This window comes from Stegastes partitus, unplaced genomic scaffold (genome assembly GCF_000690725.1).
Source record: "Stegastes partitus isolate 25-593 unplaced genomic scaffold, Stegastes_partitus-1.0.2 Scaffold67, whole genome shotgun sequence".
Taxonomy (NCBI): domain Eukaryota; kingdom Metazoa; phylum Chordata; class Actinopteri; family Pomacentridae; genus Stegastes; species Stegastes partitus.
This window is the reverse complement of record NW_007577798.1, coordinates 186,489-211,485: the sequence shown is the minus strand read 5'-3', so window position 1 is coordinate 211,485 and position 24,997 is coordinate 186,489. Positions and strand designations below refer to the sequence as shown.

The 24,997-nt window shown below is 40.2% G+C and overlaps 2 protein-coding genes across 3 annotated transcripts in view; one reads left to right on the top strand and one right to left on the bottom strand.

The window, feature by feature from the left end:
• wdr44 (WD repeat domain 44) lies at window positions 1–10,682 on the bottom strand. The gene is made up of 20 exons (XM_008276213.1): window positions 10,132–10,682; window positions 9,217–9,250; window positions 7,036–7,113; window positions 6,030–6,642; window positions 5,185–5,333; window positions 4,967–5,062; window positions 4,696–4,832; window positions 4,307–4,390; window positions 4,097–4,203; window positions 3,406–3,557; window positions 3,163–3,301; window positions 2,983–3,047; window positions 2,689–2,805; window positions 2,454–2,576; window positions 2,158–2,349; window positions 1,954–2,055; window positions 1,723–1,838; window positions 1,339–1,466; window positions 1,092–1,229; window positions 1–993 (listed from the first exon to the last, which is right to left on the bottom strand). The coding sequence occupies exons 1-20, from the start codon at window positions 10,206–10,208 to the stop codon at window positions 905–907; spliced, it is 2,736 nt and encodes a 911-aa protein (XP_008274435.1). The 5' UTR covers window positions 10,209–10,682; the 3' UTR covers window positions 1–904.
• Window positions 10,683–14,141: 3,459 nt separating this feature from the next.
• The window catches only part of LOC103353301 (kelch-like family member 13), a 40,887-nt gene continuing 30,031 nt past the window's right edge, over window positions 14,142–24,997 (top strand). Inside the window, exons 1-2 of one of the 2 annotated variants that reach the window (XM_008276211.1) lie at window positions 14,142–14,218; window positions 15,735–15,806. In XM_008276211.1, coding sequence (XP_008274433.1) covers window positions 15,754–15,806 — 53 coding nt within the window. In that variant the 5' untranslated portion in view covers window positions 14,142–14,218; window positions 15,735–15,753. Of the gene's footprint in view, window positions 14,219–15,734; window positions 15,807–20,707; window positions 21,021–24,997 lie in introns of those variants that run through there. The other variant, XM_008276210.1, reaches the window with a different exon arrangement.

The following is a 24,997-nucleotide window of genomic DNA, read 5'->3' as shown; positions in this document are numbered from 1 at the left end:
TTCTAGTTTGTGTGGATTTTTATTGAGGAAAGTAATAGAGCATCATTTGTTTACAAAAGCAGTAAGTATGCAATGTTACACAGTAAATTTACAGTTCTATTTTAATATAATGAAATGTGCTTTCATTGAACAAAGAAATGTATCAAAAGTACTTAAGAGCCAGTATTGTTTCTGAAAAACCTTGAAGATACCCAGCCCTAATCATTAGTAACTGCATACAGATGTCCTGTACTGTGGATCTGCTGTTATCCGTTGAAATGTTTGATATTTTAGAGGAAAGCTTGAGAAGTTGGATTTAAAAAAGCGATCTAGATTTTGTAGGCACACACAATTTGTAAATGACAGTTGAATCCAGCTGGATTTCGAGACAGAAGGTTACACATCTTTCCACAAGACATCATTGAAATCTGACTGACATTAGACAGTGTCTTGCCTCTCTTAGGACTTTCTGAAATGTGGGAGCCAAAGGAACAAGTAAGGTGCCCATACTGTTACAGATAGCCTTGTAACTACAGTCTTGACCATACAGTTGTAAATGTACACACACACCTGAACAGATTGAGTTTCTGCTCATACCATACACTTAGCATTTCTGGATTTCTCTCTCTCTTTTTTTTTTTTTCCTCAATGCCAAAACCGTTCACAGTTGCTTGGTATGAAAGATAAAAAATAGAAATGTGTCAGGGAATCTCACCTTGTCCATTTTATACAGTCCGTGTCTTCCACCCATTCTCTCATCTTATATTTTAGGGTCCCTGTACTCCCAAAAAAGCTACAGATAGCTTTGTCTCAGAGCAATAACCATTAGGTAGCTAGGTGACCTCGTGACGTGTTGTCCTCCATCGTGAGGACTGATCTCTGACAGACAGGCCTGAACGTGAAGAGCTGAAAGCCTCCGAAGTGCTCAGTACTTTTTGACATTGATGAAAACTTTGATAGCTCCAGTGAAGTCAGCAGAGAGAAGAACTTCTGTGTGATCTGTCTTTAGGGCTCCTGCAAAGAAAGCGAACAATAATGCAGTTTTACATCACTGAGAATGACGCTCTTTGATGTCATGAAATCTGTTTATGAATTATATCAAGCGGACACACCTGAGGGTATTGTTTCAGCAGAGTCTGTCGAGTCAAGACTCTTACACTCTGCTTCTGGTTTCTCCGCTCCGGTTTCTTGTGGAACAATAAGGCCTGGGTGGGGCGCGAAGATGGCTGAGGTGACGACTGCATTGTGTGCTGAAAGATAAATAAAGCTTCAGTAACATCCCAATGACAGGGAACAAAGAAATTAAGACTGGTACTTAAACTGAATCCTGTTTGTCATGCAACACGCAGCGCAGTTTACCTTTAATCCCTTCCCAGAAGTCATTGCGGTCCCGTCGTACAGATGTGAATTTGCTCAAGTCATGGTAAGTGCTCCAGATGTACACGTACGTATCCTCTGAGCCACTGACTATGAAGGAGTAGTCATGGCTGTAGGGAGAAGGTATAAATTAGTTTTTTGCATAAAAGGCTTAGTGCTAACATACTGTCTAAACAAGATTAAGTGTTGTAATGGACAGTTATTAGAGTATAAAAGCCCTGGCTCGTGTTTCATATTAGGAATCGACAAAGAAAGCAGAGCTACGGGGCAACGATTAGCCAACAGCGCTACTTTAAACTGCAGTTCATGGAGAGGGATTTATTATTTACTTAATTTGAAATGTTCAAGCCAAAGCTGCATCCTCACCTGAAGCTGGCCTTGATCTGGCTGCTGCTGTTGACGTAACCCTTGTACTTCATGGACAGAGACAAGTCCCTCAGGTCGTAAAGGCGAATGCGGGAATCATTTGAGGTCACCAAAATCTATGCGGGGAGAGTAGATAGTGACATTTGATATATAACAAGTCTCACTGATGTGCCTAATTATAGAGGCATCAAACATATTGTAATTGTATTTTTAGTGGAGGCCAGTTGTTACCTTATTCTCTCCAGGCAGAGGTTCAATGCCAGTAATTTTGCGTCCAACTTTGTTCCTGCCTCTGGTGGACCTCACATGAATTTGAGTGTGGTATTTTAGACGCTGAGCAATGTGCAAATAACAAGAATACATTTGTTTAGCAATTTAATGAATGCAGTCGTGACAAAATGGATAAGAAGGAAATAACAAATTGTAAGCGGATACCTCTGTGTCATAGAAGATGCAACGACCATCATAGGTGCCGATGACAGCATACTTCCCGTTTTGGCAGAAATTAGCTGCAGTGATGAGCCGTGTTTGTCCGTCGACCTCGTTCCACAGAGCCACCTTCTTATCTGGAATGTTCCAGAGCCGTAGTTTTCCATCCAGAGAGCCGCTTAAAAAGTATCTGTCATCCTAGGAAACAAGAACAAACTGTTACTATAAATACAGTCCGGGAGCTAAAATTAATAGATGTATGATTTGTGCTTGGAGAAGTAATGCAAGGTGACACAGCTTACTCTGGGATGGAAAGCGATGGCTGTGACAAAATCAATGTGCTGAAAGCAGCACAGACACTCTCTCCTGGATATGTGCCATAATCTGACGGTTTTATCCATGGAAGAGGAGAGCAGGAAAAAGTTCTAGGTCGACACAAAAACAGGAAAAGTGAGACCAGATAATAAAAGTGGTACAAGAGACTAAAATAAGCAAAAAAAAAGAGACAATAATGAAAAGAAGCAGTAAGACAATTACTTTGGACCAGGACAAGTCCAGCAGATCAGCTGTATGACCCTTGTACTTGCAGAAGGGAACTTGACGGAAAGGGGCATTTCTATCTTCTGTGTCCGGGTCCTCTGGCACACAACTTGCCTAGAGTACAAGCACAGTCACTTAGGAAAAAAGTCCCATGACTGTAAAACACACAACCCCTGCAGGACTCACATGAATAGTAAAACAGCTTAAAAATATCAGTTTCTTGGTTATCTCATCATTTTTTCTAAACACTGGACAACTCACAAATCATGTGTTATTAATTTCTTCACTCACCCCGGGATCAGTGTCAGATTTAGAGGAGCATAAACTTTCCTGAGAGGGGGAAGGTGAAACTCGACCTGGAGAGGCCGTAACAACAAGAATGTTATTGCAGCAACCAGACTGAGCATCTAAATGAAAATAATCAATCAACACAGAACAAAAAAAAAAATCGGGAGCTGCAGATGAGGTTACCTTCAGTGTTGTACTTTAATCTCATGTTATTGAAGTAGTCAAAGGCAGTCTTCAAGACCCAGATGCGAACCACATTATCTTGGCCCGCGGTTGCCAGCAGCCTCCCACAGTGAGAGAACTTCATCGTCCAAACAGCCCCCTGAGGAAAAGACAAAGATGCTGTAATGCAAGCGTCCATTGGTGCACATCTTCTCTTGAACATCAATAACAAAATGATAAAACAACAACCGATGATGCTCTTACCATGTGCTCTCCGCTGAGGTCCTGCACCACCTTAATCTGATCAAAGTCGAAGGGACCCTTGAAGCTATGCGCTGCCTTGAACTTGGCCGGCCTGGTGTACGGCATGCCCTCATCGTCACTCGATGACGGATCATCCGCATCCGTATGGAACACTGAGTGCACCCCAAACAAAGAGCATGACTAAGATTATTAAACCCTTTGCAGCAGCAGGAGCATTAATATTTCATAAGTACGTGCGGGCATTTTAAAATCCATTAAAACAAGTGTCAATTTTCATCGTAGGTCACAGTCTACGAAATTCAACAAATGTTCTGGATTAGCAGTATTTTATGATAATGTGGATCGTGTTTCAGATTTAGAGGCCGAACGTTCAACTGTGACACGTCTTATGTAAGTGACACTCCTAAGGGAAATCCGTCATGTCTTATTGGAAAACAGTTTGATAAATACGCCACATTGTGAATGCATGTAGATAAACAGATGATACAAAGGCATTGCTGTTTTTTTTAGTCATTTTAGTGAGAAAGTTTGTGTGTGGTTCAGCTAGTTGTAACTCTTCCCACAAAATGAAATTCACCTTGCACTGTTTTTAAAGCAGTTCTAGTGACATCATAAATATAACTGTAATAACCAATACACTGTTGCAGCTGCACAAATGGTTCAAATTTAAGCTTAGTTGTTTTTTATTTACCTTCATCACGCACACTTTTCACCTTGTTGACTGCCTTCTCTCCGTACTCCTCAGCAAGATGCTTGGCTTTTTTCACAGATTTGTCCAGGAACTTTTTAAACTGGGTTCTAGTTCAAAATTGAACAAACAACAATTTCTCATATTAGATCATGCCGTGAGAAGGAGAAGAACATCCGTTCTAGGGGCTACAAGACGTCACTGATCTCTTACGTTTTCTGTTTCAGCTTCCCTCCGTCTGTGTCTGCCAGCGGAGCCTGAGACTTATCATCATCATCTGACTGTGCTGCGTCATTCCTGCGAGGAAACAATATATATCAGCTTCCTCTAGAAAATGTACCACTTGTTTTTGGATGATAAGGCTTAAAAAATGTTTTCCATGGTAAGATGTTTTGTACAAGTGCAAACTGTTACCAGTGTCAATGCAACAAACAGCAACCAGCTTATTTCCTTGCTAGAAAAAAAAAAGCTGGCCCGGTTTAATGCTCAGTATTCAGTACCCTCTTTCATCCTTTGACTCCTCCAACAAGTGGTGTTTTGTCTAGTGTTAAATTAAATGTAACAAAACTGCAGCTAATACAGAAAAATGATTTTCTGCTTACGTAATGTACTCCTTGGTCCTCCTCATGATGTGCAGAGTGAGGGGGTTGATCCCAGCAGGAAGTTTCTCCTCTGCCTGAATTAGAGGGATCTCTTCCCCAGTGTCTAAATTCTTGATCATCACACTAGCCAAGATTTCCTGTTTTAAGATTGCACACAAGTATGTTTTTGTTACAGAGAAAGTTGGTCTAAAGAATGTGCAAGTAGTCCGGTTATGGCTTGGACTCAAGCTGTATGAAGGCCAAAAAAACAAACAAACAGAGGGACTCTTACTTCATCTGTCAGTTCTCTGCCAGAGTTGGAACGTGGGCGCTGAGGGCCTGGAGTTTGTCCTCCACTCGGAGATGATGCCGGTTCGTCCTCATTTTCCTAAGGAAAAAAAAAAATCAAAGCAAGCAATAGATAAGCAAGCTGCTACACAATATCGAATTTCACTTGTGAGTAGCTCTGGATGAGCACCAAAAAGAGGTGAGGTCCGCAGCCTCACTGACCTGTGCTGTCACCACCTTGTCCCCACTGGTGGCACTGGCCAGATCCAAGGAATGCTGTAGCTCTTTGGTTAGACTCCTCACTGTGCTGCTAGGAGACACCAGGCCAGAGGGCTCCAGAGGATCGACGTTAACTGGACTGACTGCAGACACTGAACAGTCGCACAACAGAACACAACACTGAATCTTAATAACTGGAAAAATCTATTTGTATGCCTGATATATGTGTCAGGTGTTTGATATTGCTGATAATTAGGAATGAAAAGCAAGAAAGCATTTTTCCTAAAGGCTGGATGTCTATAAACTAAAACCTCAGACATGGAAGATAGGATGCTACATGCCATTTGTCCATTCTTTAAGAGAGACATTTGTGGAAACTTGTGTATGCAGATAGTATTGAACACAATTTTCACTTATACGGCCACTAGTTCAAACAGCTATAAAATACAGGTATGAGCCTAGTGCTGTTTTTCAACTCTGTCTTGCTGTATCTCAGCAGTGGGTGTATGGATGTCAAAGTTGACTAACTACAAAGTTATACAATGAATTTCTTTCTGTCTGCTTACAATACTTTATGATTCAAGCCATTCATCATTAAGCTTAACCACTAGTCACATGTAGTGACTACAGGTCTGTCATTCATTTACTCATGCTGTGCAATGCCTGACTCAAATAAAGCGAGAGTCAAACTTCTGGGCTTATGCAAAAGTCTTTTCACTTTACAGCAGCCTTAAATGTGTTTTTTTTTTTTTAAAGTTTGTGATGTCTAAAAGATTAAGGTATATATTTCTTAACACAGTTTGGATTAATGCAAAACTTAAGTTAAAAAAAACTCATGTTTTCTCTACCTTCCAGTCCACTTGGCCTCAGACACTCCTGTGACTTCTTGGAAGGTAAACTCTGCCACGCCGGTGGAGGAGGTCTTGGTGGAGGACCTCCGCTGGGAGGGGGTGGACGTGATGGAGGGGGCTTCTTTGTGCTGGCTACAATGTCTGGTTCCACTGTGAACTGCCGTGGGGGTTTCATGGGCCCAGAGGGGTCCGTGTCAGCCGGCCTGTCTGTCAAAGGAACCTGGTCTAAGATGTCTGCAGGTCTCTGCTCCTGCTCACCGTCTGCACCCACAGCAGCCCCATCAGGCTGCCTCTGTCCTATGGTGCTGGTGATGTCTGGAGGCTGAACACGTTCTTGTAAGCCCACTGATGGTCCTGGTAGATCTATGGGTTCAGGAGCAGGTATAGAGCATTCTCCATTTGTTGCTAGACTTTTCGGTTGTTCCTCTGGCCTTTCAACAAGCTGAGGTTCTACAGCTGGTGCTGCTGGCTCCACAGGAACTCCTTCAGCATTATTGTCTTCCTTTGGCTCTGCTCTTACGTCAACATGTAGCTGATCTAACAGCTGAGCCACCTCGCCGACATCACCAACACTTCCCTTTTGACTCTCCTCGATTATGCTGTCAATGATCTACGAGGAAGAGGAAAATAGCAGTTACTTTAACAATACAGCAACTGTTTTGATTTTGCAAGTTCCCATATCCCGGCAGGGGTAACAGCAGTGACGCTTTATGCACCTTTGTTCTGTTTCTTTTCAGCGATGTAAACGCAAAACAAAAACTTGGAGCAAGTGTGACACTCACATAAAACTGGATGGTACAGCAAAGGATGTGCTTCAGAATACATCATTTGCAAAACTCCATAGATGTTGGCTCAGTTTGACCCTTTACCTTTTAAAGACCCAAACTAACTTTTCTTGGACACAATAAATATGAGAACATGATTAGACACTACTGTTTTGATAAAATGTTTTTTTTCCCTATTCATTATATCAGAATCTGTGCGAGAACAGAGAACACTTTACCTGTAGAGGATCATCTTGCTGAGTCTCGGACGTGGCACAGCTCGCATCTTGCGCAGCATTTACTGATCTCTGTGTAAGCTGTACAGAAAAAAAAAAAAAAAACATTGTTACCTACAATAAATACATTTAGAAATAAGAACAGTCACTTTCCAGTTTTGACTTGCATGAAGGCCTGTCAAACATATCCAGAAAAAGGGAAACCTACTTATGAATATTAGTAGATATATTTTTTCTATAAATAACATATAGCTACCTAGCCAAAGAAATATACAGCTAATGAGCTTATTTCTTTTTTTTTAAATTATTTTTATTGGCCTTTTGACTTTATTTGATAGTGCAGTAGAGAGAGAGACCGGAAAGTGGGGAGAAGAATGGGGGAAGGACCTGCGGAAAAGGGCCATGAGCGGGATTTGAACTCATGACCTCCACATTGGGGACTCTAGCCCCTGTACATGGGACACCAGCTCAACCAGGTGAGCTATAACAGCATCCCACTAAGGAGCTTATTTATTATAAATTTTTAAATTTTCTCAATTTGCAAACTTTTTGTTCGATGCAACAGGTTTGATAGGACATTAACCTCTGTGACTGACTAATAAATCAGCCCCACAGCCTTAAAGGGTCTTATCTACGTATAAAACACTGACCCATGACACAATTTCCTTTTGCTGCTAAAAATCAATATTTTCTGTAAACAGTGCAAACGCAGTGTGTGGGTTGTTAGTCTGTGAGCAAAGTTCATTTCTCAACAAAAGTCAATGTCTCAAGCACACATAGTAACGTCTGGATAAATCAGAGGGGTTTGGAAACAAGCACCACGTGCAGATTAAGTTAAAATTAAGTTCTCTGACCACAATCAGCAAAGGGCATGGAGAAAAAAATAGGAGCAGCATTTGATGGAAATAAAACCTTGATAACTGTTAGAAAAGAAAATATTCTGTTTTGGATGATAAAAGGATTCCAAACACTGTCACTCAAGAAAGAGAATCTGAAAAGAGGCTGGCTGCTTGACAAGACAATGACTCCCTCTCAGTCTTTAAGAAAAGACTAAAGACCCAGCTCTTCACTGAACACCTTTGCACTTGACAGCCCGAAAACAAACAAACAAACAAACAAACAAAACAAAAAAAAATCCTATTACCTCCCACACAGCCTGCTATTGGCATCAACGCCCTATCGCACTTGAATTTGTTCTATGGCACTTATCTAGATTGTTTTCTCCTGACTAGATCCTTGCTTGTGTTGGAGCTGCTCTCAGATGTACGTCGCTTTGGATAAAAGCGTCTGCTAAATGAAATTGTAGAATTCCATCCATCCATCCATTATCTATACACCGCTTAATCCTCACTAGGGTCACGGGGGTGCTGGAGCCTATCCCAGCCGACTTAGGGCGAAGGCAGGGGACACCCTGGACAGGTCACCAGTCTATCACAGGGCCACACTTAGAGACAGACAACCAAGCACACTCACATTCACACCTACGGACAATTTAGAATCACTAATTAACCTCAACATGTTTTTGGACTGTGTGGGAGGAAGCCGGAGAACCCAGAGAGAACCCACGCTGCACGGGGAGAACATGCAAACTCCATGCAGAAAGATTCCGGTGGCCCCACCGGGACGCGAATCGGCAACCTTCTTGCTGCGAGGCAACAGTGCTACCAACTGCGCCACACTGCAGCCCCGAAATTGTAGAATTGTAGAACAAAATATGTCATTTATCCAAACTTCTGCATACAACTCTACCACACCTTAAAGTCATTTATGGAAGGTAAAACCTCAAGGAGAAACTGCTATAAACACTTGAGTCACCTGTACATAGTTAAACACTCATTTTTGAATGTGCTGTGCAAGGTTCAGTTCCAACAGCCAGTGGTACATTTGGTAAAATATTCAGACTCACTCAGAGCCAACTGATGAATTATGTACTTTTTCACAACAAACAAAGTACTTAATAGCGCGCAGTGAAAAATTTATGAAATCTATTTGTCCACAGTAGACTGAATGAAGGATTCACAAGGATATCAGATGATCATATATAGCCAAACTCCAACTCCATGTATTAGGTGCCACCCCTTCATTTTCAGGTCCAAACTAAAGTCAGAGCAATCGTTCCAGCAGTGACTCAGAACAGCACACACTGCCTTGTTTCAACATTGCCAGGGTTTTAGATAAACATACCTGAGGTGAAGGAATGACAAACTTTGCAGGCGACCTAAAAGCACAAAGAGATGCAGTTTTAAAAAAAATGCACTTGAACTCCATGTTTCAATTTCAAATCCTAAAACAAATCTCAATAAACTCAAACTTTTTATTTCAGCTGATTACTAAGCAGTTAAAATAATATGTGTGTGTTGTATAATTCTGAATAAAAATCCAGATTGTTCTATCTCTAGGAGCCATAAAAACCTTTCTGAATGACTTGGTGGTGTGCTGAATGTTGTTTAGTGAATATAACTTGAACAGTAGTAAGAAAAGAGAGCAGGTACTTGAATAATGTCCAGAAATAGGGCTTCTGCATGTCAAATTAAATGACATTTAGAAAACACTTGATCAGATTGAAGTGCCCATAAAACCCAATGGACATAGCTTCATCTTAGTTATAGATAGAGACAGGTGATCACAACCTTACTTCATAACATGCAAGCTTTTCCTGGGGGTGATCTGGACTTCAGTAACCCACAGTAATATCGTTTACAATGTTTGGAACAGAAACTGTCCATTTACATCTTTCTGAAGGAACCTGTTCCTACATACAGACTTTTACGACTCAGGAATAACATCATGTGACTTGTGTGTTGGGGTCAGACTCTGCCTGTACTAACATCAAACAGCTGGTGAACTAAAGAACCGTATGTCTCGACACAACTACACATTTTTAATGATTTAAAGACAAAAGTGGCACGACAGTATTTTGCACCAAACTTGTCTGTGAAGCAGCTGAGCGAACGTTATGTATGTAAATGGCTATTTAGCAATTTAGCTGTCATTACTACGTTGAGTAGATAGTTATGCTACATGACAAAAACAAGCCAGAAAAGCGTGTGTATTTGTCACTTTCATCAAACGAAATATGATCAAAATGTCTTTCCTTACACTTTTGGAGATGGAGTGAAATTAACGTCCTCTGGAGCATCATAAAATTCCTCTGTGTCACTTGTATCTGACGCCATGCTAACGTCAAATTAGCTCGCTAGCTAGTCCAACTTAGTCGCCAGGCAGCTGTGTAAAAGCCTAACTTGCGAATGACTTAAGTGATATACATATGTCTCGTTGTATTCGGCCTTCTTGGTAGTGATAATATAACCTCAAACTCTTGGCCCGGGCGTCGTCAAACAACCACTTTCCTGTCCAACGTCACGCCATAACGTTACAATATGCTAGCAATGCTAACAAATTTAATCTGTTCGTACGAATAGGGAGCAACTAATGCTAACTAGCCTCCTGCCTCTCTCTCTCTTTTAAAAAAAAATCTGTCTCGCTAAAAGCACAGTATCCAGGATGAAAACCGTCGCCCAAAAAACGCGTTTTTTTTTACTACAGCTCACACTCGATCAGCTGTCAAGCTAACAGAGCCTGTGAACGGCGTCATAAACAAACCAGTAACACAAAAAAATACATCTTAGCGAGGTGAGTCAAAGGGCGGGGCTCAGGCGCCCTCTTCTTCGGTTCCACTGTTGTGATGGCTCGGTTTGATTCTGACACGTTACCGCCCACAGCTGGACTCCGCGACGAACAGCAGGCAAGGAGGATGGAAAAAGCATGGGTTGGGCTGTCATGTGCCACGGCATGGTGAGCAAGGAGTATTAGTAGGGAGATTTTCCTTACATCCAAAAATACACTAGCTATAGGATCTTTCTAAGACTGGCAAAACATCATCCGAGGATGAGAAGATAATCTCTGAAATCAAGTAGTGTTCAGTCTCACTGGATTTTTTTAAGCAAGCACTGACATAGATGTTGTTATTTGTACATTTTGGTACGAATCTCATAATTTTGGGTTATATGAAAGTTTGATCAGAAAATGTAAGGAGCAAGATCAGATTGTTTTACAGCTTAAAAATAAACTTTTCAGTGATCTCTGGTGTATTTATTTATGCATTTGTTAAAGTCCCTTACCGGTCAGTGATTAAATTCCTAAAAATGTATTCCTGTTTATCAAGGTTACATATTAAGAATTTTTCTCACCTATTTAACCCTATTCAGGACTTTCATGTTGCCACATAGAAGGTCTTTCAGGACCCCAAGAAAGAATATGTGCAAAATATTTGTTGGTATTCATTATAGACTTATGACACTATGTTCAGTAAATTTTCTGATAAGTTGATGTATTTTTGGTTCCAAATTCATGACAAATGTCCCTCTTTTTATATAAAAAAAAATATTCAAAAATAATTTAAAAAAAACAATACCTGTCACCTAAACCAAATGGCCTGGGGTCCAAAAGACCCCAAAAGTCCTGAATAGGGTTAAATGGCTTTGTTGTACCTCTGCACCATAGATTCCTTCAGAGTGTGCAGATTTATGAAATCCCATTCTCTTTTTCCACTCAACTTCTGCTGCTTGCTGCAACTTGAGCATACCAGCTCACCTACAACTCTGCTCAAGCACTGTGAAACTAGTCTGTGCTGCACAATGGCCAGTTATAGTGTTGGAGTAATTTATCCATAGGTCTACGCTACGCAAGAATATTGGAATACGGGAATATTGGAGTAATTTAGCCACACACGAACAGGAAACCGATTCTGCACAACAATACAGAAAGCCCCATCCATCAAGCATTGATTCCTCCTGTCTGAATTTATGTTTCTAAGACTGTCATCAGTACACTGAAGTCGCACGGTGAAAATGCTCAGCCATGGACGGCTTATTTCACTCATGATGTGTCTTCCAGCATATGAAAAAAAAACATGACTGTGTTAACAAGCGGGGCTGCAAGGTGGAGCAGTGGTTCGCTTCTTGGTGAGGACACCCGGGATCTTTCTGCATGAAGTTTGAATGTTCTCTCCGTGCAGTGTGGGTTTTTTACAGGTTCTCTGGCTTCCTCCCACAAGGTCCAAAAACATGTTGAGGTTAATTGGTGATTCTAAATTGTCCGAAGATGTGAACTGTCCGTAGGTGTTGTCTGTCTCTAAGTGTAGCCCTGTGATAGACTGGTGACCTGTCCAGGGTGTCCCCTGCCTTCACCCTAAGTCCCTGGGATAGACTCCAGCCCCTCCGCAACCCTAGTGAGGATTAAGTGGTGTATAGATAATGGATGGATGGATGTTAACAAGCTAAAAAACAAACAAAAACAAAACATTTAAACTGGAGAGGGTCTTTAATTTGCTTTCATCGCCCACGCTGTACCTCACAATCCTGCAGAATTCTTCCATGATTACAAGTGCTCTCTAAAAACACTTGTAATACAAAGCTTTATTCTGGTTCTTTCTGCTTCTTCTGCTATTGTAACCCAAGTGACATCCAGCATAATCAACATAAACTATTTTTTAAATGAAACTAATTCACAAATAACTGAATGTGGAGTGCGTGTGGGTATTTGTAAACATTATTTTATAGTATAAAGTGCAATTAAATGGTAATATATATTCATTGGAGTGCAACTCATGGCACGAGAATGAGTTGATAAAGCATGCACATAAGTTAGCAGCTGCAAGTCCCACTCATTCATTCACACATGACGTAGGTGGGCACAATGAATAGCTGTAAAACAGCCCACAGCTCAGGAAAATTACCACAGATTTGAAGTCTGTTTTTTTTTTTTTTTTTTTTTAAATATTCAATCAAAGCACTCTTTGTTCCACATCAAAGCATCAGCTGATTAATAATGGGCTTGCAATTTAACTGATGATTGAAGAGCACAAAACAGTGGAGGTGGTAGAAAAGTGATTATTGAAAGAAGTGCAGTGCATTTTAATGAATGCATACATTATTTTTGGGGGGGGGTTACAGTGTAATTGTAGATAGTAGCTATGTTAATGTTTTCAAGGGTTTCATGGGTTTAATATTGATTGCAAAAATAATCATTGTCCTGCATGGCTAGTCAATAAACACAAAACTCACTGGTGGTTCTGCATCATAGCATTGCCTTTGAAAGGTACACTTTGGTAAGGAACAATTAACCTTTTTTGTCTTTATGGGATAGTTTGTATATATTTATAGTTTTCTTTTAATCTTTTTTTTAATCTACTCCATTAGATGAGTAAGTAGACGTACACAAAGTAACAATGAGAGCATATGAAGGGAATTATCTGTCATTATAGAATGAATAACATTAACATTATTTATGTACTTTAACACGGTGTTGTTGTTTGTAAACCAGTCTAAATAAAGTGTACACAAGGATTTATAAACAGACAAGTTCCTGTTTGTCACCCTATTTTCAGCTTAGACACTCTAGATTATATTATTCTTTTGGTGTGACAGGTTTTTAGTTTCTTTTGTTGGAAAAGCTTCTGAGTGTGGAGACAATGACATGCAGTATTTGCATGTAATTTGTGTGTGTGTGCGTGCGTGCGTGTGTGTGTGTAAGTGTTGTGGGTTATGAGATGGGAGATCATAAAGTTAACTGCTTTGGTAATAACATTATTATAGTCTTTGATTTTTGCATTGTATCCTGGGACAGCATTTAGGTTCCATCCACACCCACTGCTCTGTAAAAACAACTAACTTCCATATTTGATATTTGCCTCTCATTACCTCATACATACATTTCCACTTTAATCACCCTAACACCTCAAAAAAAAAAAAAAAACATACTTTAACATTTGTGAAAATAATCACCTGCATAGCACTTGGGGATCTTTTATTTTTCCATTAATGATGCTGTGTGTGTCCTTGTTACAGTATTTTTTTTTAATGAGTGATAGGTCATCCTTGTAAGAGACAAACTCTAAATAATAAATGGTTTTGGAGCAAGCCTGTGTAGAGATTTGAGGCTCCAAGTGCTCCACATGAGAGGACTCGTCTTAAAACCACTTTATTTAGTAACGGAAGTTTTGAGCCAATGAGAGAAGATTGCCATACTCCTCCTCCAATGGCAAGTTTAGATGCTCCGACTCTCCTAGTAAGCGACAAGTGCATTGGATAAAAGGAGGCGAGGAAGGCGGCTCCGATGGTGTAAGTGGATTTTAGGGCTTGGAAGGAAAACAAGGACGCTAGTTAACGTTATCTCGTTGTTGAAGGTATGGAATCTGTTCTTTAAAAGTTACGGGATATATTTAAGATAAGTACAGCGATTGGAATAACATATATAATGTGTTAAGCTCAACAAATACCAGGTTGACAGTTAGTCACAGGCATCTGTTGGTGGTGGCAAATCAACCAACCAACCAACCAACCAGACCAACTAATAACTAAACCAACTAACTCATGCTAAGACCCCGGTCGTGTACACCGTCGGTATGTAAGCTAACGTAGCTAGCAGATAATGGTCCAGAGTAACGAACTTGACAGTCATTTAGTCAACTAAATGATGTAGTGTTATTTTAAGCTAGCCAATGTTAACGTTAAGGTTAGCTTAGCTAGTTAGCCTTAGCCTGCTCCCACTAGAGATGTAACGACTGTGTGGAGTCAACATGGCCAGAAAAATTAGCAGCTCCGGTTTGACAGCCTCTTGTGAGAAAGCGGTTGTTTAGTCCGGCTGGTAAAACACGAAGGTTTTTTCGAAGATGATAACCTAAAGCCTCGGCTAGCAAGCAAGTCAGCTGCCTCGCCGTGGACTTACTTTCTCTGTACATTTAGCGATATCACAGCTTTAAAAGGACTAACCTCGCCGACTTGGTGTGTGTCTGAGAGCTCAGCGCACAGCACTTTGGTGGCAAACGTTCATCTCCATCGCATTTCTTTTTTTGTCACTAAAAACATGCGACAACAACAGGAATCAAACAGGAACTAGTAAGAAAACTTTGTTGTATCGAAGTCGACGTGTGTACGGGTTACCAGTCGTTTGATAAGAGTCGCGATCAGTGAACAGCCGCACTTTATTTTAAACAGAATGAGTTTCAAAATGTAAAGAGACTTGTTCTGTCAAGTAACACGCACTGGCGATATTTTTAGCCTCAATTAGCCCAGTTCTGAGTAAAGCAACAAGTTAGAAATATGATGCAACTGTAACATTTCAGCAGGGGATGGGGGTCAAGGAACGCCCATTCACCTTGCTGTCAACTTCTGTAGGACATTTCACATCCAGAATGAATATGCATGCACTTGTATTCCCTTAACTATGAATTACTCTATTCTCATCATGAAAAACTATATTTAAAGTGTGTCAAACACCCAATGGTTTGCTTTCAGTGTAAACTTTAAGTTTATGTTTTTAGCCATCTGGTTTATTTAGACAATTTTGAAACACTTTATGGTAAATAGACAAAAGACATTCATTTAGATGCTTGTTTACGTTTTTCACTGTGTTATCTGGAAGACTGTCCCTCGTGATCTCTAGTACAAAATTAATTTGTCACCCAGGCATCCTTTGGGGGAAAAAGAACCAGATTAAGAGTTTTTTTTTCTCATTTACGTCACTTGAATCACCATTTAAACACAACTCTTTAAACACAACATGTAAAACTGACTTAAAAGTGCAGATTTAAAAGTTGTTTATGTCTACCATCTTCATCTTGTTTTTCTTGAGTGAGATTTAATGTTTATTTTTTTGGAGGAGCTAGTGAATGTTGAAGGTGTCCTGTTTTTGTTTTCGAGGTGTGGTTTTGGTGAGGGTATGGAGCACCCTGTACACAGAGGGGAGACAATGCCCATCGGACTGCATGACAGGTAATCCAGAATGTCTCATTCTTTTGTTAGCCGCTGCGTTTTGATTCCCTTTAATTGAACACACTTTGCTTTTTTAGGTTGCGTAGCTTGTCTGGAGCGGTTAATAAACAGTTTTATCTTTTCTTTGCTCTATAATAATTACAAAATGACTTACATAAACTGTTTAGTGTCTGATATCAGTCCTAGCTAGGACACGGCTTCCACCTGGAGTCAGAGATGTTAATCAGGTAATCCCTGATTACTTTGTAAGAAAGAAAAGCAGAAGGACTATGGTGTACATGGACAAGGATTGAGAACTACTGCTAAGACTCTTACCAAAGTGTCCTTCATTGACCTGAAAGATATTGCAGTGTTTCTGACACAGTTATTCACCTGTGACAACCGTCCATGCCTGAATGGCCTTTGCATAACATTGACTAATTTGTTGCTATTTTCTTGCCGTCATTCTGATGTTTAAACAGTTTTGTCACAGCCCTTAGTACACAAAAACTGAAATGGTGTTACTTGACTGGATGGTGATGGCAAACAAGCAAATATTTTTTATGAGCTGACCCCCTGTCTCTACCGCTTGGAGTCAAATGAGTGAGCTTGATGTAATGTGCCCTAATCTGAGAGCAACGCTTTGCATAACTCGGGTGGATTGTGCATTTTGTTCTCGATTTCTGACAGAACATCAGCAAAGTTGGAGAACAGAATAAACATTTAAAGATTAATGCCGTCATCCCACACACGCAGTGGCCACAGAATTAGTTCTTTTTTTTTTTTCTTGTTTCTGCCCTCACCCTGCCTTCTTGTATAGTTGCTGTGTTAACACAACATTATGCCTTTTGACCTGAATATAGAGCGGTTATAAAGTTGTGTGGAAAAAACTTTTTTATAGCTATCTTTGGATAATATGCAGCTTATTACTTCCAGTATGAGAAACAGGGACAGATGGAACAACAGAGGGTACAAAGTTTTTCTTGACTTGGCTGCAGAGGAATATTAGTTTTACTGTGAACATTCTGTAGGAAAGCTGAGAGTAACACAACAGACACACAAATCTAGTTCAATTATACAACCTTAGTTCTCTAGTTAGGTGTGTTTATGTGCATATCTCACATTAGGAACGTCTTGTGTGTGATCTCAGAAACCTGTATTTTACACAAACACATGAATGTCAGGATACTTTGGGCTTATACTGCATAATTATTCATGAATTTAAGATATTGTTATTGTTGTCAGCTTTTTTTAAATACAGTAATGGATAACAGAAGACAAAAATAAAGTAGAAGATGTAAGAGTCTCACCCATATTATGCCAATGTTGTCGTCACATGTGACAACTTTGAAATTCAAATGCTCTCAATCCTATTTGTAAGGCAAATGTTAAACAGTGGGTCTGAAACAAACAAACAAAAAATCATCAGTGAACCTGACAGCTACTTTCTCAATTAATAGATTCATCCTTTGGTTGATAAGAACGTAAAAATAGCACCCATCACAACATCCCAAAGCAAAAACAAATAAAACATTTACATTAGAGAAGCCGCCACAGTATTTTCTTTTTTGGGTTTTCACTGCAACATGATTTTAATCTTTCTTCCGTCAAAGTGGTTGCAGATGAAGTTTCAGTCAACTGAATAACTGACTGATGTTTCAGTTCTGTTAGATAGCGTTCCCCTTTTTGTAATTTTGCACTTTAGATTAATGGACTGCAGTGTTGCTAAGGAAGTGGGTGACATAGTTTCCTTTAAAAACTAAGATAATTACTGAATAAGCAACAATATAGTTTCTGGGACAGTAGTAGGCATGGTTTGTAGCTCTCTCAACTAATCACAATCTATTTTTGCACTCCTCTGTCTGTTCTGAATGTCATGTTAAATCTATACCAAAGACAACGGAGTGACCAGTTTTATTGAACCTGAAAAATAACAACCATGTGGCCAAGAACTGATCTGTACAAAAATGTTGTGGACCAGGTCTGGAAAAGATTATTCTGTGCTTGTAAACAGAATTGTGACTATGCGGAGGTGGCTGAGACACGATGCCAACTGTATGGGCAGTTGTGGAATACAACTGTAAAGCGCTGTAATTAATGTAGGTGGAGGCAGAGTGCAGACTGTCTCAGCACAGCATAAACTATCAATAACAGATACTAGAATAACCCATTGGCTGGGCTAAACAAACAAACAAATAAAAGCCTAAAACACCACTACATCAATTCCCCTTGGCTTACTGCTTTTTACATAATTTAATAATTGAGTGGTACACCCCAGATGAACCTTGTAGTTCACAGGGCTAGAGTTCTCGTCATTAATTTAAAATAAAAATATCTTCGCTGGACAGGTGTGGGATTACTGTAGTGGTACTACTAGTATTATTTGAAACGGGCGTCTTTATGGGGGCTTCGTGATTTCGGGAAGAGAGCGATACGGTAGAACTGAGGATAACAGGTGGAGCGCTGAGCCTTCGGGCTTTGACAGAAGCGACGGAATGACTGCTGCCCTTGCAGCAGACGCAAGGTCACTCTGCCAGTTACAGTAAAAGCTGAGGGGGAAGGCATGATGACAGAGTTGTTATGTGAATAGTGCTGCAGGTGATGGAAGACGACAGGAAAAGGGTCATGACCAAGATGTAGAGAATTGTACTTTCCCAAAGGCCTTGTATATGGACTTTGCAGTGTTGAAAGCTGTACAAACAACTGCATAAAGTAGGCATGTAGCCTAATAGAGGTGTCAGCTGCTTTCTTTGATATGGTTTTTATAAAGCCAGAAAGGAGAAATATGTCTGGTTTATATGTCTGGTTCCTAAATATCCAGACAGCACTTTCTATACATATGCAGTGTATTTGACACAAGAGTAGATTAAATGTAGCAGCTTTTCTGAGAAGGACAGTGTTACAAAATCTGTCAGCAGAAGGAACTTGTGCTCTAACTTAAGCACTTCTTATGATGCCTTTATGTAATAGCCTGACAGTGCCATCCTGCCCATTTGCAGCTGATTTGAACTTGGGAATAGATGCAACAATAATATTAATGATATTATTATTAACAACAATTGCTAAAGAATATAAATGAGGAGGACGTTTACTTTAAATTACTGCTGCTACTGCTGCTGCTGTTCTTTCTCTAAGCTTTGCTTTCATCTTGGAACCATTGTAAATTTTAAAGAATTAAATATTACATCAGAAGTTGCTGTTCTTTTGTCTAATGCACAATAATTCAACGTCTCCAAAAGTCTTAGTAATTTTCTGAATATTTTTTTTGGGAGGGGGCATTTATTTGACCGCAGCAGGGACTATAGGAGAGAAAAGAAGATAGTTAAAGACTGACATGCAGCAAATGGTTTAGCCAGCTGAGAATCAAACTGAGGAATTGTTGCTCAGGAAATCTGCTCTCATGTGATATTTGCCCCAACCACACAGCCAATCAGGCCACCCACAAGTCTAACTGATTTATTTAAAGTGTGGCAAGACGATAGAGGCATAGCAACCTCTGTCTCCTATATTTTGATACTTTCAAAGTATGTGTGAAGTCTTTTAGAGAGTAATTTACACAAAAGGTGGAGGTGATAGCAATATTTATATAGCCAGTAGTAGCAATTTTTAAATAACCCTGTGTAGCATTAACTTTAGAAAAACTAAAGGGCCTCAGTGATATATATATATAGTTTGTTTCGCATACCTTTGCAGAACATTTTGCTGTACATTTTGTGTTCCTGCCAATATTATTTTGCATTCATCCTCATCCATATGGACTGCTGATGTGTGTTCCAGTCCAGTTCCTTTTAAAGGAAACACACTGCAGCGACTGCAGAACAGAGAGATGATATAAGATGTTGCATTTATAGCTTATTTCTCCTGGTTATTTTCAGCTGCCTTTATGATTGAATCTGTGGTGGATGTATGTGTCTATACTGTAACTGCATTTCACCGCTCGCATTAACATTATCCATACACCACATAGGGTTTAAACTCAAAGTGCTTCTATTATGACAGTAAAGCACATTCAGCACACAAGTTCATGAATACTGTAGCTTCAGTACGCTCAAAACATCCAGCCAGCACAATTACATCATGTGTCATAGCCGAACTCATCATGACCAAAGCATAGCCATGGTTACGGCTACGATCACAGTGACATCTCTGTCATCCCATGGCTACACTTATAATTACAGCTATAGTCTGAGTCCATCAGCCTCAGCAGCGGTCCGTGAGAGAGCTGGGTTAACAAGCTCCTCCAGTTATCTTTCTCGCTGCAGTGGTACAAACTTGTATTCGGGAAGCCACAGCTGCACAACCAGCGGCAGTCTACTACTTAACACACAATTCTGTGCATCTCAGCCCTTTCTCCATAAATCAGAGGGAATGTAAAGGCTACTGCAAGGTATCGCAAAAGTATTGCAAGAGAAAGCAAAACTTTTTGCAAGAGGATGTATAATTGGTTCACAAAAACAATGCCCACCATGACCAATTAGGATCTTAGTCGCAAAAGTGTTTTTAATGAGATAACTCGGCACATTTCAGGGTGACTGGAAGGCTTGTGCTGTGAAATAGGTGCAGGGAGGGTTACCTTTACACAGAGGATGGGGCAAATAAAAGTTGAACAAATCTGGATATTGACATGTTTTACTGCATTATTGATAAGTTAGTCATTAATCTGTGACATGCCTATCTAAAAAGACCACGTACTTTAATAATTGAACTGCATACACTTTATAATTTTCTTTTTTCTGCCCTCCACATCTTTGCATCGCAAGCTCAGAGCTGTAATCACAACTCCTCTAACAAGGTGGCACTGTTGCTTAGCTACTGGTCTATTGACAGACTCTGAAAGGGTGATGGGAAGGCAGGGCTTCTTCCCCCTCCTACCACGAGACAACTGTGAATGCAGCAGGGCAAGTAGTCGTGGTGGATGCAATCTATTGGCTTCTCAGTGCTGCCGCTAAAGTCACAACCCTGACTGTAGCCTGCACTGCCTTTACCAGTGTATTTCTGTAGCTGCTGCTGCCGCTGCTGCTCTCCCTCCCCCTTAAATGGTGTGGGCAGAGTGGGATGGAAGACTGCATTGGGAACCTTTTCATGGAAATGGTCTTTGCTGTTGGTATTGCTGTAGCACCATTCTGGTGACAACAACATGCCGTTGAAATGGAAAAGCGGTTCTCCTGTCAGCTGGAAATTCCCAGTGCCAGTTCTTAAGACATCCAGGTCCTCACCCCTTTCGCCTGCCTACATGTGAGTAAGAGCTACACGGCATTCACAATATTCAGTTGTAGTAATGTATGTGAGGATGAATTTATTTGCTTTTCAGTTTCTGACATTTTATTTGATAAATTAGTGTTAGACCATTATTTTTTGTTGCAGCCCTAATTAGGCAGAATGCGACTGAGCCTTGTAGTGTGTCAAGAGATTTGCCTTGTCCAGCATGAATTTTATGGTTCGTTGGCAGAACGCCTTGCTCTCGGGCAAAAGGACTCATTTTGCCGCTAGTCTGTACATGGCAAGCACCACATCCCCGACTCTTGCCCTCTCCCTGTGGCTATGTTTATTTGGGAACAGGGACTCAGCAGCTTGGGAGGAGCCTGCCTTTGTCAGGATGTCTGGCGTGCCCTGGTTTAGAAGCTATTGTCATCTGCTACTGTTCAGGAAGGGGGAAGGGTAGAACGGGAGTGCTTCACACAGCCTCTCGCCATCCTCTCGCTTTACCCCTTTTTCCAGAGCTCTGCCTAAATGGACAAGTGTCTTGTTTGACTTTTGACTGTTAACATGGCTTTGGCTGACAGAGAGTGAGAACCAAAAATTTGGGGTGAGGAAGAAAAAAAAAAAAAGACACCCCACAGTTTTAAAGGCAACCTCGGCTAACCGGTAGCCTACGGGGAATTTCATAGGCTAACCGCGCTTACTTGGATGGATTTTTTTAATAAAATTGGATTTATGCCATCTCCACTCATCTTGAAGCTTTACTTAAGAGCTTAGGGGCTTAATTTTGATAGTTTTCTACAAATGTTTATTTAAAATATTACTGCATCACAGTAAGGAAAAACCCTGATTTTGCCGTTTTCCTTTAGATGTCCTCTGTGGGGGGAAAAAAGGTGACATCCAAAACATGACTAACTGTAAATGTACAGTTTTCAGTTGCTTGTATATTTTACTATATAGCAATTATTTTCCGTATTCAAAACCCAGGGGGATCCTAAATGGGGTCACTTTGTAGGCACTTTACAAAATCCCTCAATGAGTGCTTTGCTATTGATACTATCGACTGGGTAGTTATGGATTTTATCATTATTTAACCAAGACAGTTTCGCTGAAACGTCCTGCCTTACAGTTTTTCACAGTCACACGTGTGAGCTGAGTATTTTATCAACTGTTGGGCACTAAGCATCTCCACTGGAGCAGCTGGGTGCTGAAAGGCCTTGCTCAGAGGCAACTTAGTGGTTGTAGCAATTGAGTGTCAAGTACACTGCCTCACAGTCTCAAAAAGGCGACCTTCTAATTATTCTGATTTCGCTGATAACAATGACATAGAATCTGTAATATAAGTTGGTATTTTAGAGCATCCAGAAATATAGCATAGTTTATGATTAAGTATAACAAGTTGTTAACAGTGAACTACAATGTAGATTTTCATCTTGTCCATGATAAAATATTCCAGACTGCAAAAATGTTGACTGGGGTTCTCATTGGTTGTGTAATGAAGCTTCTTTAAAATTTAGCAGCATACACAAATATATATATATATATCCCTTAATAGTTGATTTTTGATAACTTCTGTATGCTTTGTATCATTTATTTATTTCTCTACCAGCCCAGCAAGTATGTAATGTTCTTTTTGTTTCTATAAAAACACTCCTTAGTTTTACTGGCATAGTGGTGCTTTATTTTGTAACTCTTTTTAAGAAAACTACTGTGTCAGTGCTTTAAAAGTGACTTATGTAACACATATTATCTGTGAGACCTTGTCAGCGACTGTACGCATTGTGTACACACAGTATGATGGTATTTTCATCACATGCCATTGTACAAATACAAAAAGAGGATCTTCATACTAGCATGTCAACATGTCATTTGAATGACTGTGACAACTCTTTCAATGAAGTCTCAAGGACAAAGGGCGAATCAAGCCTACTTAAGTGGCTGTGGACGGGTGTGTGTGTTGTTGGGGAGACGGTGCGCACACACCAGTAAGTGAAGTATATTCAAGCCTTGAGACTCCACCTTACTCCTCCCAGTGTGGCTCAGCCCCACCAGACCACTTACTATTTTGAAACGTGTATATAGTAAACTGTGTTTTTAGGCAGGCTGATATTGGGCCCCCAATTATAGGTTCCTCTGTGGTCAGGGAGAAGTCACTCTTTATAGGCCCTCTGTCTCCTTGGCTTTGGAGACATTTTTAACTTTGTATGCTGGTAAAGTCATTTCTGTATATGTATTCTAAGCAGCAGAGTGATGGAGGACACAGCAGAGTGAGTTTTTAGAATATATGACGTACATCATGTATATGGAATAAAAATTAGTTTGCACAATGTGCTTCCCTGTTTTGAAACCACCCGATTCTATATATGGACCGGTGAACTGCCTGTGGTGCACATTTCAAGCCAGCAAGGAATGGTTAAGGTTCACTGTCACTATGGTCCATGGAATAATCTTCAGCACAGCTAGAAGTCATTGGGTTTATCTTTCATTTTCAAAAAGTCCTTGAAATGAATGTCATCCCTCATCTTATGGTGGTTCAGTACTAAGCACCTAATATATGTGACTGCTGTCTTTAGTAATCTCCTCTTGGAGGCGTCATGGTGAGCCAGCAGCCTTAACTGCGGCAGTGCGTGTTTGATTCCTGTCAGGGACCTTTAGCACACGTCATCCCCCTTTTCTCTCTCCCCATGTTCCTGTCACTCTTTGTCAACAATCTAATTAAGGTGAAAAGCTGGAAAATCAACCCTTCAAAGAAAATCTAAAAATGAAATCACGTCTTGCACATTTTGACCTTTTACATTTTGTTTGTGTGTATTAGAGTCTGAAAGTGACTTGCGCTGCTGTCCCTGGGTTCTACTGATTTCAGTATCTTTGTTTGAAAGAAGTGCACAGTTTAAAAATACAAACTCCACTGAGCATGCTGCCTGTAAAAAGGCTTTCTAAATGCGAGAGGACTTTACTTAAAGGCGACATGTCTTCAGAAATATTTTTTTGTTGTAGCAAATATTGGAGTTGTTGTTTGAGGCAGTGTGACCAGATTCAATTCCATACAGACTGTACAGGTAAAAAGAAGGCTTTGAAAGTCTGCTTAGCAGATTTTTGCGAATGAAGAGGCTTCACATGTCTCATGTAGCTGTCAAATCTTTCTGCTGCTGCTGCTGCTGAAATCCCCCATGGCACTGCTATGAGATGATTTTTGCAGTCTGAGGTAAATAAGCCCATTAGTTTAAATATGTTTTTCTGGAATCTACTTCCTCACCAACCAAGAGTAATTTGTACAGTTAAACAATTAATCTATTCTAAAATAATCAGAACGTAGCTCATTCGACAGCTGACATCAAACTGAATAAGAGCGGGGTTTTTTTGCGCCGGAGGATTTTCATTTGCTTTGACTTTGAACATCAACTTCCACTGACAAAAGACATTTTTCATGGTTAAAAATACATAAAACAGCAGAATTATTCTCTAGGGTCTCACCAGATATATCACACCATGATTTATGTGTTAATTGGACTCCGTCAGGGATGATCTGCCAGCCGAGAAGTTGAAATACTCTTCGTAGCCAGCGTGTTGTATGATCGTACTCCAAAGTGCGACTACAAAAAGAGAGTCACACGTTAATGTATATGTAACAGCACGCTGAAATAAATTTGGCATCATTTGTTCCCGCTCCATTGAGTGAAACGGTTAACTCGTCATCATCATTGTATATTTGTTTAACCTCAGAAAACACATTATAGGCGAACTCTCATTTTCAGTGATGGCATCATACATACGATAAATGCAGATGCACCTAAAATCAAACAACATAACACGTGGAGGTTTAATATGTTCTCTAAATGCCTGGTTTGATAGTCGGTGATCACACTGATAGTTTTCATAAACCATTGTCGACAGGCTTGTTTACCTGTTTGCCTAAAAACCACAGAATAGTAAATGCTTCCTTCCTAGGAGCAACATCTGCTACTGTTTTCAAACGAAGCCAGTGCTGTGCAATGATTTCAATATTTATATTT